General features: G+C 50.8%; 1 protein-coding gene across 20 annotated transcripts in view; it reads right to left on the bottom strand.

The window, feature by feature from the left end:
* The window catches only part of ARHGEF2 (Rho/Rac guanine nucleotide exchange factor 2), a 54,169-nt gene that overhangs the window by 8,835 nt on the left and 30,252 nt on the right, over positions 1 to 15,082 (bottom strand). For 9 of the 20 annotated variants that reach the window (XM_030824241.1, XM_030824239.1, XM_030824242.1 and 6 more), the window contains 13 exons: positions 14,890 to 15,034; positions 12,566 to 12,633; positions 12,162 to 12,225; positions 11,381 to 11,510; positions 11,055 to 11,164; positions 10,741 to 10,884; positions 8,428 to 8,678; positions 8,088 to 8,213; positions 7,610 to 7,727; positions 7,166 to 7,414; positions 3,833 to 3,909; positions 3,234 to 3,403; positions 114 to 181 (listed from right to left, as the gene is read on the bottom strand). In XM_030824241.1, coding sequence (XP_030680101.1) covers positions 114 to 181; positions 3,234 to 3,403; positions 3,833 to 3,909; positions 7,166 to 7,414; positions 7,610 to 7,727; positions 8,088 to 8,213; positions 8,428 to 8,678; positions 10,741 to 10,884; positions 11,055 to 11,164; positions 11,381 to 11,510; positions 12,162 to 12,225; positions 12,566 to 12,633; positions 14,890 to 15,034 — 1,720 coding nt within the window. The remainder of the gene's footprint in view (positions 1 to 113; positions 182 to 3,233; positions 3,404 to 3,832; positions 3,910 to 7,165; positions 7,415 to 7,609; positions 7,728 to 8,087; positions 8,214 to 8,427; positions 8,679 to 10,740; positions 10,885 to 11,054; positions 11,165 to 11,380; positions 11,511 to 12,161; positions 12,226 to 12,565; positions 12,634 to 14,889; positions 15,035 to 15,082) is intronic. The other 11 variants (XM_030824238.1, XM_030824240.1, XM_030824246.1 and 8 more) reach the window with 2 other exon arrangements.

The following is a 15,082-nucleotide window of genomic DNA, read 5'->3' as shown; positions in this document are numbered from 1 at the left end:
TGTGGATCTACACCAGCCTTCATAGAGCCATCTCATCTTTTTAACAGTTGCATAAGATTCCATTGTGTGAATGTATTATAAATTACTAAGGAGCTCCTTGTGGGTGGACTTACTCTTAATTCGCCGCAGGTAAGCCTCATCCTCTGTCTCAATCAGGGGGAAGTCCTCCCTGGATGGGCATCTGGAGGGGTAACAAGTCACATGCCATTGAGAGACAGAAGCTAGGTTATAGACCAGAGTCTGCCTTCCCTCCTTCCCAAACATGCCTTACACTTCCATCTTCTGATAAGACTCCTCAGCCTCACACCCTAGCTTTAATTCAGTCTTGACCTTCTCCCTTTTCTTTCTTTTTTTTTTTGAGACGGAGTCTTGCTCTGTCGCCCAGGCTGGAGTGCAAGCGCTCTATCTCAGCTCACTACAACCTCCTCCTGGGTTCAAGTGATTCACTTGTCTCAGCCTCCTGAGTAGCTGGGATTACAGGCGCGCACCACCATGCCTGGCTAATTTTTGTATTTTTAGTAGAGATGGGGTTTCGTTATGTTGGCCAGGCGGTCTCAAACTCCTGACCTCAGGTGATCCGCCCGCCTCAGCCTCCCAAAGTGCTGGGATTACAGGCGTGAGCCACCGCGCCCGGCCGACCTTCTCCCATTTCTTAGCACTGATTATCTGCATTTACTGAGATGTATCTCTCCAAAGGTCGCTTGGAAAGGCAGCACAGTGCAGAGGGTCAAGTATAGGCTTTGGCATCAAGCAAACAGGATTCAAATCTTGGCTCCACTGTTTACCAGGTGGTAACCTCTCTTTTTCCTCATTTGAAAAATGAAGGTAATATCTTCCTCATAGGTTTTTCTTTAGGATTAAATGAAATGTTAAAGTGCTTTGAACATAACAGAAGCTCAACAAATCAATTACAATTAATATTATTAATTTCCACAATTATAATTTTTTTTTTTTTTTTGAGAGAGAGTCTTGCACTCTCGCCCAGGCTGGAGTGCAGTGACAGGATCTTGGCTCACTGCAACCTCCGCCTCCCAGGTTCAGGTGATTCTCCTGCCTCAGTCTCCCAAGCAGCTGGGACTACAGGCATGCACCACCATGCCTGGCTAAGTTTTATATTTTTAGTAGAGACAGGGTTTCACCATGTTGGCCAGGCTGGTCTCGAACTCCAGTGGTCCACCTGTCTCAGCCTCCCAAAGTGCTGGGATTCCAGGTGTGAGCCACAGCGCCTGGCCACAATTATAAATATTAATACTATTCATAAAGAAGCCGCTACAGATCTGTCAACAGGACAGGTTATTTTGAATTGCTTTCCTGGAATAGGCAATTTCATATTTTTTTTTTGGAGATGGAGCCTCACTCTGTCACCTAGGCTGGAGTGCAGTGGCACAATCCTGACTCACTGCAACCTCCACCCCCGGTTCAAGTGATTCTCCTGCCTCAGCTTCCTGAGTAACTGGGATTACAAGCTTATGCCACCACACCCGGCTAATTTTTGTATTTTTAGTAGAGACGAGGTTTCACCATATTGGCCGGGCTGGTCTTGAACTCCTGACCTCAAGTGATTCACCCGCCTCAGCCTCTCAAAGTGCCGGGATTACAGGCATGAGCCACTGTGCCCGGCCTGCAATTTCATACTTTTATATGCATTTCTAAAAACCTCTTCAAAATTCCATGGTGCAGAAGTTAAAAAAAAAAAAAAGATTTACAAACTATAAAGTTGAGGAGAACTGATTCCCTGAAAGCTAAAGAAAAATTATAAAAATCTTGGCTGGGCATGGTGGCTCACGCCTGTAATCTTAGCTCTTTTGGAGGCTGAGGTGTGCAGATAATCTGAGGTCAGGAGTTCGAGACCAGCCTGGTCAACATGGCAAAACCCCGTCTCTACTACAAATATAAAAATTTGGCTGGGTGCGGTGGCTCACGCCTGTAATCCCAGGACTTTGAGAGGCTGAGGTGGGTCAATCACGAGGTCAAGATATCAAGACCATCCTGGCCAACATGGTGAAACCCCGTCTCTACTAAAAATACAAAAATTAGCTGGGCATGGTGGTGCGAGCCTGTAGTCCCAGCTACTCAGGAGGCTGAGGCAGCCTGGCAATGGAAAGAGACTCTGTCTCAAAAAAAAAAAAAAAAAAAAAATGTGCCTGGGGTGGTGGTGGGCATCTGTAGTCCCAGCTATTTGGGAGGCTGAGGCAGAAGAATCGCTTGAATCCAGGAGGTGGAGGTTGCAGTGAGCTGAGAGCGAGACTCTGTCTCAAAAAAAATTAAAAAAAAAAAAAAAGAGGCCGGGCGCGGTGGCTCAAGCTTGTAATCCCAGCACTTTGGGAGGCCGAGGCGGGCGGATCACGAGGTCAGGAGATCGAGACCACAGTGAAACCCTGTCTCTACTAAAAATACAAAAAAATTAGCCGGGCGTGGTGGCGGGCGCCTGTAGTCCCAGCTACTCGGAGAGGCTGAGGCAGGAGAATGGCGTGAACTCGGGAGGCGGAGCTTGCAGTGAGCCGAGATCGGGCCACTGCACTCCAGCCTGGGTGATAGAGCAAGACTCCGTCTCAAAAAAAAAAAAAAAAAAAAAAAAAAAAAAAGAAAAACTAAAAATCTGAATTAGAATTACACTTCATTCTTTAGGCATAATCTTCCAGAATCCATTTTAAACATCTTACCTGTGCTTTATTTGATGTTTTTTCCCATCACAATTAGACACATAGTTGACTGCCTCAAATCTAATGTGTGTCCAATAGAAGCTAAAGATTTGCTGCTTTGACACACTGATTTCCTTCTTGCTTCTATTGTGTTGAGTTTGTTTATGAGACTTGTTCCTCTCCAGTATCGATGCTTTCATTATCCTCTTTTTCATTCATTTTTAGAAAAATAAACGTAAAATGCAGTACAATCCAAATAACAGCCCTCTGCCTACAGATGAAGATGTGAATGCAGCTGAAATTGTACTGTTGGCTGGCAGGTATGCCACCATGTGACAGCTCAAAGTATTCCTTTGCTTGTCAGCTCATGCTGCATTTGAAAGGGAGTTGAGGTTGGCAATGTATAAAATGTGACTTTATAGGACATAAGAACATAGGTGACCTTTCCAGTCTTGGGCCATTTTGTCTCTCCCTCAACCTCTTCCCCCACCTTTGAACGCTGGATTCTGTTCCCAGGGAGTTCTATGGTTGGGATCTAATGCTGCAGGTACCCTGAGGTCATGCACATGCAGGCGGCAGGCAGACACTCACATGCGCACGCTCTGCTGAATGACCCGGATCCAGGTGCTCCGGTCATCCCGGGATGCTGTGTGCACCTCGTACATCTCAGGTGGGGCTGCGCTGATCAGAAACATCCCTTTCTCCTGGTTGGCAATGTCCCGTACAATTAGATTCTGCAGCGATACCACTGAGGGCTTGTCCTGCCAGTCAGAGGAAAGGAAGGATTAAGCCTGGGAATCCTGTCCTTTGGCATATTTAGGCCTTCAATCCTTCTGGACGAGGACTGAAAGGACTGAAGAGTCATCTTACAATACCAGTTAAAAGCCAGGCACTGGTGCCAGTCAGAAGGGACTTAGAAATGTGCAACCCTTGACAAATTATTCAACTGACTTGAAGCTTTACTTTCATCATCTATAAAATGAGGACGAAAATAATCTTTTCCCACAGGTGTAAAAGTGCCTGTGCACAGTAACAATACCTGTGAGCTGCTCTTATTTTTTATTATTACAGTAAAAGTAACAATTACAGCTGTTTGGGGGACTCCAGAGCTCTTGTGGGCTTGGGCAGGAAAGCAAGAAGAGCCTAAAACACTTGTCTGTGCTGAGAAAGGTGAAGAATGAATGTCTCACCAGGGTAGGAAAGATGTACTTCTGGTCCTTTTCCTGGAGAAACAACAGTACATCTGTCATCAGCAGCATTAGCACATCTGGCAGGGGATGAAGGTGGGAGAACAGTCAGCACTAGACAGTCTGAGCAGCTGTTTCCCTCTTTCCCAAGGACCAGGCTTATCCCATCAGGTTAGAGCTCCCAATTTCCCTCTTCCTGGCCTCTCTTCCCTCTGGCTGCTTGCACTTTTTCAGACCTCTCACACCTCACCCATTCTTTTTTTTTTTTTTTTTTTTTGATACAGAGTTTCCCTCTTGTTGTTCAGACTGGAGTGTAATGGCACAATCTTGGCTCACTGCAACCTCCACCTCCCGGGTTCAAGCGATTCTCCTACCTCAGCCTCCCAAGGAGCTGGGACTACTATAGGCATGTGCCACCATGCCCAGCTAATTTTGTATTTTTAGTAGAGACGGGGTTTCACCATGTTGGTCAGGCTGGTCTCAAACTCCTGACCTCAGGTTCATCCACCAGTTTTGGCCTCCCAAAGTGCTGGGATTACAGGTGTGAGCCACCGCGCCTGGTCACACATTCTTAGAGCTTAAAAACGGTGTGGGTGGGGGGCGGGCAGGGTGCAGAAAGATTCATGTGCTATCAGACAAAACAGTGTTGTGGGCTAGCAGGAACCATAGGGATCACTCAGTGTCTTTACAGAAAACCCTTTCTACCTGACTGATTCAGGTTTCTTAACCTAGGGCCTACAGACCCCCCCTGGGATGTCAGGCTTCAGTGGCACTGTAAACCTTCTGAAGGTGTGTAAATAGTTTTACATATTAACACAACTTATGTGTATTTTTTTGGGTGACAGGGTCCAAGATTTTTGTGAGATTCATAAGGTTTCCCAGAGCAAGAGGGACCATACTTTTATTTTTTATTTATTTTTAATTTAATTTGATTTTATTATTTTTTTTTTGAGACGGAGTCTTGCTCTGTCGCCTAGGCTGGAGTGCAGTGGCGCCATCTTGGCTCACTGCAACTTCTGTCTCCTAGGAAAAAGCGATTCTCCTGCCTCGGCCTCCTGAGCATCTGGGATTAAGGCGCATGCCACAACACCTGGCTAATTTTTTGCATTTTTGTAGAGATGGGGTTTCACCACGTTGGCCAGGCTGGTCTCAAACTCGTGACCTCAAGTAATCTAACCGCCTTGGCCTGCCGAAGTGCTGGGATTACAGGCATCAGCCACTGCGCCTGGCCTATTTTTTATTTTTTGGGACCAAGTCTTGCTCTGTTGCCCAGGCTGGAGGGCAGTGGCGTGATCTCTGCTCACTGCGACCTCTGCCTCCTGAGTTCAAGCGATTCTCATGCCTCAGCTTCCCAAGTAGCTGTGACTACAGGTGAACGCTGCCACGCCCGGCTAATTTTTATATTTTTAGTAGAGACGGGGTCTCTCCATCTCGGCCAAACTGGTCTCGAATTCCGGACCTCAAGTGATCTGCCTGCCTCAGCCTCCCAAAGTGCTGGAATTACAGGGATGAGCCACCGTGCCCAACCTAGACCACATTTTTTAGCCTTTAAATTCCATTTCTAATATCTAACTAAGGAAGACCTTTACAGCTATCTGAGCTAAATTCTCCCTGTCCTGACATATTCCCACTTCTAATTTTGAGCTTGGTAGGGAGGGAGAAAGTTTCCTTCCTCTCGCAGAGGACTGAAAGACCATCCCTCACCCATCCATCTCCTTCAACCCCAGCAAGCCCCTGCTTCAATTTCCTTCTCTGCTTCACGCTCCAAGCTCTCAGATCCTATGGGGTCAGCACTCCAAGACTGAGGGAGGAAACAAAGACCAATTCCATAAAACTTGGATGTCACAATCAAGAAAAAACACAGGGCCAGGCATAGTGGCTCACATTTACAATCCCAGCACTTTGGGAGGCTGAGGCAGGAGAATCACTTGAGGCCAGGAGTTTGAGCAAGACTAGCCTAGGCAACATAGCAAGATCTTATCTTTACAAAAAATTTAAAAATGTGCTGGGTGTGGTGGTGCAGGTCTGTAGTCTCAGTTACTCAGGAGTCTAAGGCAGAAGAATCACTTGAGCCCAGGAGTTTGAGTTACAGTGAGCTATGACTGCGCCACTGCACCCCAGCCTGAGCAGCAAAGCGAGACCCTGTTTCTAAAAAAACAAAAGAGAGAAAACATACACTCCTCCTTTGCCCTTGGGGATTTTACTAAACTGTGGGCACACAGAAGGGGAGGGCTTTTGCTAAATGCTTCAGAAATAACGCTCTCCAGCCTTGCTATTTTTAATCCCCCATGGTTTATATTCTTAGCTGCTGCGTGGGAGGGATGGGAAGGAGAGAAAGGGATAAAGGAAAGAGGCTGGTGAAGACTGACAATATCCAAACCCAGGGAGCAGGGATTTCACGACACAGGTACAGAGGCTCAGGCAGGCTTTGGCCTCAGGTATCACAGTTTCCTATTGTCCCTCACATCTCATCCCCAAAGCCAAGGCCTGCTATTCTCTTGCTTTGATTTAGGTGAGAAAGACTTTGCCAGTGCAGACAAATTCTGGAAAGAGAGCCTGGGAAAGTGTGCCCTGGCCCCTGATCTGCCCCCTCTGCCCTGCTGTCTCTTCTCCTCCCTGCCTGTCCTTCACTGGCTCAGTCCCCTCCTCTGGGCCTCCTCTGGCCACACTCCCCAAAGCTCTTGCTTACTCCCAACCCTGGTAGCTGGGATTCCAGCTGGGGGAATCAACTGATCCTGTTCTCCAGTCTGAGAGCTTCTTTGTCTTCCTCAGTAAAACTAGTAGCTCTCTGGGCATGCAAGGACCAAAGAAATTATAAAATACTGATAGGGAAGGCCCTGTATGGTCCATAAAGTTAACTGCAGAATTCAGGCTTTTCTGCCACAGAGATCCTATTTTTCTCTCCCACTGAGTCTCACTGTTGTATGGGCTGCATAAAGAGAGGTTGATTCTTTTTTTTTTTTTTTTTTGAGATGGAGTCTTGCTCTGTCACCCAGGCTAGAGTGCAGTGGCGCAATCTCGGCTCACTGCAAGCTCCGCCTCCCGGGTTCACACCATTCTCCTGCCTCAGCCTCCTGAGTAGCTGGGACTACAGGCGCCCACCACCACACCTGGCGAATTTTTTGTATTTTCAGTAGAGACGGGGTTTCACCGTGTTAGCCAGGATGGTCTCAATCTCCTGACCTCATGATCCGCCCGCCTCGGCCTCCCAAAGTGCTGGGATTACAGGCGTGAGCCACTGCGCCCGGCCGAGAGAGGTTGATTCTAAGGCCTGCAGGCATCTCCCACTCTCCATCTGACTTTAAACTCCTGTCTAGTCTGCCGAGCAGGTCTGACCTTTGAAGCGCCCCGTCGCTGTCTTCCAGAGCAGGCAGCCATCGTGGATGAGTTTGCGCCGCAGAAGTTCCTCTCGGCCAAAGGGGCCCTTGCCAGGCACTGGGGTTTGGGCCCGAGGGTCCATGCGGTTGTAGATCTCCTGCAGACGGGCCCCTTTCTCCAGCTCATAAATATCCTGGTCCACATTGGACAGCAGCTCCTTCACTAGCCCCAGTGCTGTGGTCAGGTCCTGGCGCTCCTCCTCGATCCCTGGCACCAGGGGTTGGCATGGCGAACGGCTCAACCAGCTTCACTCACATCCCAGTTCCCATCGTGTCTTGATTCCACCTTTAGAGGCTGCCCAGGGTTTCACACCTGACCCCACCCTTCCCGTGGTCATACCGAGCCTTTCCTCATCCCAGGTGGCCATCTCCCAATGGCCCTCTCCTGGGCCTGCCTACTCACCGTGGGAATGCTGCAGGATGCGGCTGAGGAGTACCGGGTACTTGGTGATGCGCTGAGTCACCAGCAGGATGCACTCCTGTACCCCGTGCCGCTTGAGCACGGCGGAGCGGGTCACTTTCTACAAGGGAGGAGGCAGGGCTCAGGGCCAGAGGGGAGGGCAACAGAAAGGCCTGGGGCCTGAGCTCTGGTGCTGGCCCTGGTGTGGCCATTTACCTCATGCTTGCCTAGGTGACACATCTGGAAAATGGGGATAATAATGCCACAAGTTTGTTGTGAGGACCAACTGAAGGAGCAAAAAGTACTTGGGAAACTACCACAATGTGCTCAAGCATTCTGAGGGGTTACTACTGTGTGTGGATAGTCCGCATGGGTGGCGAATGCCTGACCTCCATGTGGGTGCAGCTCACAGGCACTACCCCCATGAGTCAGGGAGGGTGGGTTTGGGCCATGAGCATGGGATCTGGAGAGGTCCGCTCACCCGGATGAATTGCTGGAAGCGTTTGTCTCGGGCGTACAGCTCCTTATAGAGCTTTAAGGCCTTGGTGTGGCGGCTGCAGAATTCCGAGTAGGTCTTACGCATCTGCTCCGCACTAGGACCTGAGAACTAGAAGTTGGTCGAGCAAGGTTAGGTCAGCCTTCCCCCAAAGCCACACTTTACCCACTGGACGCACCTCTGGCCTCCTGCCAAATAGGCTGGCTTCCTGTTTCTCCAGCTCTCCCTGGTTCCCCTCCAACCCCTAGAGTTCGGACCCAAGAAATGCCCAACCCAGTCACACCTCCTTCCATGAATGTCACCCAGGGGTCCTGCCTTTTCCCACCTGGCTGATGAGCAGATCGCCCAAGCGATGGATGACAAAGTTCCGCGTGCTGCCAGGGCACAGGGCCTGGCGTCGGCGTTCTAATAGCTGGCTGAGGAAGCGTGTATGGATGTCACTGAGCTCATCCACGCAGGGGAACAGGCCCTGGACCACTCCCGGCTCCAACTGTAGCTCTTCCAGCATCCCCGTGCGGAAGAGGCGGGTCATGATCTTCAGTGTCCTCACATGGTGCAGCTCTGTCTGGATTAGCTCTGTGGGGGACAATGGGACATTTGGCCTTTACCCTGTCTTAGCTAAAACTGGTGGGACCCTAGGATAAGGACCTCACAGTTCACGTGAGGTTTTCAAGGTCCCTTCCAGGTTAATATTCTGCATTATTATGATCTTAGATAATTTTCTAATCTTTTTTTTTTTTTTTTTTTGAGACGGAGTCTCGCTCTGTCGCCCAGGCTGGAGTGCAGTGGCGCAATCTCGGCTCACTGCAAGCTCCACCTCCCGGGTTCACGCCATTCTCCCGCCTCAGCCTCTCCGAGCAGCTGGGACTACAGGTGCCTGCCACCACGCCCGGCTAATTTTTTTGTATTTTTAGTAGAGACGGGGTTTCACCGTGGTCTCGATCTCCTGACCTCGTGATCCGCCCACCTCGGCCTCCCAAAGTGCTGGGATTACAAGCGTGAGCTACCGCGCCCGGCCTCTAATCATTTTTATCTTTTTTTTTTTTTTTTTTTGAGACAGAGTCTCGCTCTGTTGCCCAGGCTGGAGTGCAATGGCATGATCTTGGCTCACTGCAACCTCCACCTCCTAGGTTCAAGCAATTCTTCTGCCTCAGCCTCCTGAGTAGCTGGGATTACAGGCACGTGCCACCAGGCCCGGCTAATTTTTGTATATTTAGAAGAGATGGGGTTTCACCATATTGGTCAGGCTGGTCTTGAACTCCTGACCTCGTGATCCCCCCGCCTCAGCCTCCCAAAGTGCTGGGATTACAGGCATGAGCCACCACGCCCGGCCCTCATTTTTATCTTTTAAAAATTTTATTATTTTTTTTTTCCAGAAATGAGGTCTTGCTCTGGTGCCCAGGCTGGAGTGTAGTGGCACAATGATAACTCACTGCAGCCTCGAACTTTTGGGCTCAAGCGATCCTCCTGTCTCAGCCTCCCAAGTAGCTGGGACTATAGGCACATGCCACCACACCTGACTAGTTTTTTAAAATATTTTTTAAAGACGGCTGGGCGCGGTGGCTCACGCCTGTAATCTCAGCACTTTGGGAGGCCGAGGCGGGTGGATCACCTGAGGTCAGGTGTTCGAGACCAGCTTGGCCAACACGATGAAACCCTGTCTCTACTAAAAATGCAAAAATTAGCCGGGTGTAGTTGTAGGTGCCTGTAATCCCAGCTACTTGGGAGGCTGAGGCAGGAGAATTGCTTGAACCTGGGAGGCAGAGGTTGCAGTGAGCCGAGATAGCGCCAGTGCACTCCAGCCTTGGCGACAGAGCAAGACTCCGCTTCAAAAAAAAAAAAAAAAAAAAAAAAATATATATATATATATATATTTTTAGAGACAGAGGTCTTGCTCTGTCGCCCAGGTTGGTCTCAAAATCCTGGCGTCAAGTGATCCTCCCACCTCGGCCTCTCAAATCGCTGAGATTATAGGCATGAGCCACCACGCCCAGTTCCATTTTTTATCTTCACACCTTATCATCTCAAGCTGTGAGCTATTTTAGGGTAAGAACCATATGTCTTCTACATGTAGAGGCTTCCCACAGTCTCCAGCACGGTGTTAAGCATGGAAGAAGCACAGAGTAAAGACTGAAGACTGAGATAAAGAAGGGATAAACAGAGGGTGTTGGAGACCAACAGCATCAAGAGGTGGGGACCTAGTGGGCAACCTAGTGGGATACCAGGCAGGGTCTTGTAGGCCAAGAAGATATAAGAGAAAGGGTTTTGAGAGGTAGGGACTGGTAGAAAGAAGGACATAGCCGGGTGTGGTGGCTCATGCCTGTAATCCCAGCACTTTGGGAGGCTGAGGCGGGCGGATCACCTGAGGTCAGGAGTTTGAGACCAGCCTGGTTAACATGGTGAAACCCCATCTCTACTAAAAATGCAAAAATTAGCCGGCATGGTGGCAGGCGCCTGTAATGAGAATCACTTGAACCTGGGAGGTGGAGGTTGTAGTGAGCCGAGATCATGCCACTGTACTTCAGCCTGGTTGAGACTCCATCTCAAAAAAAAAAAAAAAAAAAAAAAAAGAGAAAGAAGGACATAGATAAACAGGACCTGTTGAAGGAAGAGGAAGACTAGGGTAGTCTTGGCTTACCATAGATGACATCCTGCTGCTTCATCACCTCCTTTTTATGCTGCTGCAGGAAGCTGCTGTCCACAGCAAGGCTCCAGGAGTCAGCTGCAAAGTCCTTCTCATCCATCTCAAAGTCACTCATCAGCTCATTGTAGATTACCTCTGCTGGACATTTGCAGGGCAAGCAACTCAGAGGTCTTGAGTTCCGTTCCCTGGGTCCCTGGACCTTCTCTAGATCCCTTCCCTCCTTGCCCTACCAGGCTACTCCCACCAGCATATCATCCTCAGCCCCTCTTCATCTTCCTCAGGGCTCCCCTGGGCCCAGGCCTGCTCACCTTCGTCAATGAGGGATTCCACGGATAGGGTTCGGTTCCGCATGTTGAGGGAGTCTGTGGACTGTGAGAGGATCCGGCGCAGCCCCAGGGGAGACTCATCATTGAAATGTCTGAAGAAAGTGGGGGCTGTCTGCATCACCCCCAGTCGGGCAAAAGATCCCTTCCCAGGTAGGAAGCCAAAGCCAGGATCCAAGAGGCGGTCCCCCTAAGTTCTCCTTATTTGTGTCTACAGTTCTGAACTCAGGGATGGAAAGGGACCTCTCAGCACCCCCTTGGTCTCCACTGCCACACTCTCTGGCTGCCCCTTTCCCCAAACAGAGGCTTACCCAGCAATGTTGGTGGTGGAAACACTCTTGGCTAAAGACAAGGAGGAGCGGCCACGGCGGGAGCCTAGGAGGGACTGCCGGAAGCTGTCGGAGGGGTAGATGGCCGAGCTTGGCCGCTCCCGGATGGTTGCTGTGGGGGAGAGATGCCCAGGAGGCAAACATCAGACTCTGGTGCTTCCTGGGATTGAGGCCTCCCAGGCTCCTCAATGAGGAATGAGGCATCCTCTCACTCCACCTCAGCCCCTCTAGTCAAGAAAGATGATAATGAGAATGCCACCTTACATTTGTGTCATACTCTAATGTTCACAAAGAGCTTTTTCTTACTTATCTCCTCCCTGACATAAGCCTATAAACAAACAGGAGCTCAGAAAGGCAAAAAGATTTGTCCAGGGTGACTTGGGTAATGGCTAGGCAGGGACTGAGGCTCTGCTCTTTTTACCTAAGGGCCATGCTCTTTCTGTTACACCAAAGCTGTCTGAATTGACACTTGACAGCTGCTACCAACACTCCCAAAATGCAGTGTAAATGACTGATAAAAATGCAGGTTGTGGCCAGGCTCAGGCGACCACCCATCCCCAGCCCTCATCCCCATTCGGACTCTCCCCTCCTGCCTCTAAGTCCAAGAGTCTGAACCATCCCTTAGGCCCCCACTATCTGCTTCCAGTTGAGAAGAGGAAGGTGCTGTTCCTGGAAACAACCTTAGTGGGGCAGCAGAGCCCATGGGTTGAGCAGCCTGGGGTCCAGGGTCTTAGAGGACCTCCTCCACTCCCCAACTACTCACTCTTACTTCGAAGAGAGACAGACTGCAAGGCAGTGTTGTTCTTCAGCAGAGCTGCTTTCTGTTGCTGTGAGACAGAGAGAAGGAGAGAGATACCAAGAATGGCTGTCACCTAAGGATCACCCCCAGAGGCATGGGGCAGGAGCTAGGTGGCCGGCCCCCTTAGGAGAAAGCTGGCACTATGGTTAAGGGGATCAGGGTGATTGAGCCCAGTGCTGCGGGGACATGTCTGCAGCAACAGGCCTGGCCTACTTGGGGCCCGAGGCCTGGGGTTGAGGGTCTGGGCTGCCCCTTGGTGAGGAGGTGGGTGGTGAGAAACACAGGGTAGGGAATGAATGGAAAAGGCATGAGGGTACCGCATACTCACTACCCTCTCCCCCAGCCCTCTGCCCTCCCTGCCGTCTCACCTTCTGCTTGACCTTGGTACAGTTGGCGAGGGTGTCTTTACAGCGGTTGTGGATAGTCACATTGCAGGCTGGGAGGGTGGGGTAGAGAGGGTGAAGGGAGGGCCGGGTGGTACAGGAGGGGACACACCCACATGCAGACACCCATCTCCTCCTGGCCACACAGTCCTCGGGGACTCTCCCCGCTTCCCCGACTTCTGGGCCATTACCACACCCCAGTCCCTCTCCTCCCACCTCCCTCTTCCTTCAAGCAGGAAATGAAGTGAGGGGGGTATAGGTGCTGAATGAAATTAAACAATCAAGTGGGATGGGCAATCCTGACCCCCAGGTGGCCTGAAGGATGGACCAGAGGGGAGCAGGGGTCACTGGCTGCCAGAGATGAGCTCAAGAAGCACGAAGGTGGTTGCGAATGGCAGATGGAAGAGAGGACTCCCACAGAACAGAAGATGGCACAGAGGCAGCCGGGATGGGGGCTAGGGGCAGAGGGGAAATTTACATTCCCTGAGCTTTTATAATAGTAAATGTTCCACATTTACTTAATCCTAACCACCCATGGAGGGAGGTTCAGTTATCCTCATTTCATGTATGAGGAACCTGTCCTGGAGTGGCTAAATCGTCCATCAGAGGTCACACGGCCAGTGGGAGAGCTGGGGTTTACACTCCAGTGGGCCTGAATCCAAAGGCCGTGCTCCTTCCCTTGCACCACATGCCCTGGACTCTGGCTGGGCCTCAGCAGCTCCAAGGCTGATGGCTCCAGTGGTAAAGAAGGGACAGGCAACTCCCCACCAAGCCTGGCCTTCTCCCTTCCAGGCCCAGGGAGTCCTGTTCCCCCAACTCTGGCAAATCCACAGCTCCCACACTCCATCTGCTTCTCCGCCATCCTCCACCCCACCTTGCCATGGGGTAGGAGAGAAGAAGAAAGGAGGATTCGCTGAGCCTAGGCACTGGGACCCCGGCTGTGCCCTTCCCAGACATGCCCTCAGCTCCTGGCCCTCTCCAGCTTCCCCTCCCCCATCCAACAACACCGGAAACTCTGCTAACTCTTTTAGACAATACCCAGCACCAGGCTCACTTCCACAAATACAAGGCAAACAGGGTGGAGCAGAGGGGGCAGACAGAAGTGGGGTTTGCAGCTGCCCCCACCCCCCTGGAGCTCCCTTCTCCTACCCCCAACACTCAGTGTCTCTGGATCGAACCTCCGCTTTCCACCTGCTCTCAAAATAGTGCTGCCCGCCTCCCCTGTTCCCCTGGCAACAAGCTTCCGGATTGGGAATTTTGTCAGGTCTCTATAGGGATCTAGATTGGGGTTCCCTCCTCATCCTCACAACTCTAAATTGAACAGTGAGGAAAGTAGGGAGGCTTCACTGGTTCTCTTCTTTTTTTTTTTTTTGAGCGGTAGCAAGCTTTATTGTGAAGAGCAAAATGACAAAGCTTCCACAGCGTAGAAGGGGACCCGAGCAGGTTGCCCATCACTGGTTCTTTCTGGGGGTTCCTTCCCCAAGTTTCATAGGGATTTACAGGCTACAGCTTTTGTCCGCTATTCAGTAGCAGGTCATAATACCTTCAATCCTGCTCTAATCAGAGGCATCTCTGCCATAACTTCAGGAGGAATTGAGGGAGAGGGGGCAGCAGGAGCCCTCTGTATACTGGGGAAGGAAAGAATTCCTGGCTTATACTCCCTAAAGACAGGGCTACGCTCAGATGTGGATGAAGGGCAGGAATTCTAACCCCTACCCCTCAACACACACATCCCTACTACATTCCCTCTTTCTCACTAGAAATTTGAGTTGAAGGGTCCTAATCACATCTTCTGCTTGAAACAGCAGAGATTTCAAGCTCCACGCATCGTCAATAGAAAGAAAGGGGCAAGGGGACTGTGAAGTCCTGAATGCCCAGCTCTGCCTAGGAAGACAGGCAGAGCCAGCTGCAAGGCTGGCAGCTTTCCACCCAGTTCCTCTATCACCCCCCACCCCACCCCCTCCACACATACAACATTCCTGCTCCTTCTCCAATCAGTTCCCCTAACCCTTAGCAGCTGTTCGGGGAGCAAGGGGGGGTGCCTGGTGGATGACAGCTGCAAGAGGAGCCAGCACAGCCTCCCCTCCCCCACATTCCCAGATAGTCCGGCTTATGCCATATTCCAACAGCCACCACCCCTCAGCGTGAGGACAGGGAGCAAGGGATCAAGCATCTGGCCCTGGCATTTGGGCCCAGCTGGGGATCAGAGAGAAGAGTGACCCTCATGGATCCAGGCAGAAAAAACAGATGAAAAGATCAGGGTCAGTGGGCACCGAGTCTGGGTGACTTTCAGGGTCCCAACAACTTACTTGGGCAGATGAGGGCTTCCTTGGCTGTGATGCTCTTGTTACAGGCATAGCACATGGTCATGCCTGAAACTGAGATGGTGGTGAAGAGGTGCCCATTGGTATAGCGGGCATCCTTGGCTTCCTTCATCTTCTCCTTTTCCCGGGTCTGTGGAAGGGATGAGAGGGAGAGGAAGTGAGGCTGGGAAATGCCAGG

This window comes from Nomascus leucogenys, chromosome 12 (genome assembly GCF_006542625.1).
Source record: "Nomascus leucogenys isolate Asia chromosome 12, Asia_NLE_v1, whole genome shotgun sequence".
Classification (NCBI taxonomy): Eukaryota; Metazoa; Chordata; class Mammalia; order Primates; family Hylobatidae; genus Nomascus; species Nomascus leucogenys.
The sequence above is the reverse complement of the archived record's forward strand: the minus strand, read 5'-3'. Positions and strand labels throughout refer to the sequence as shown.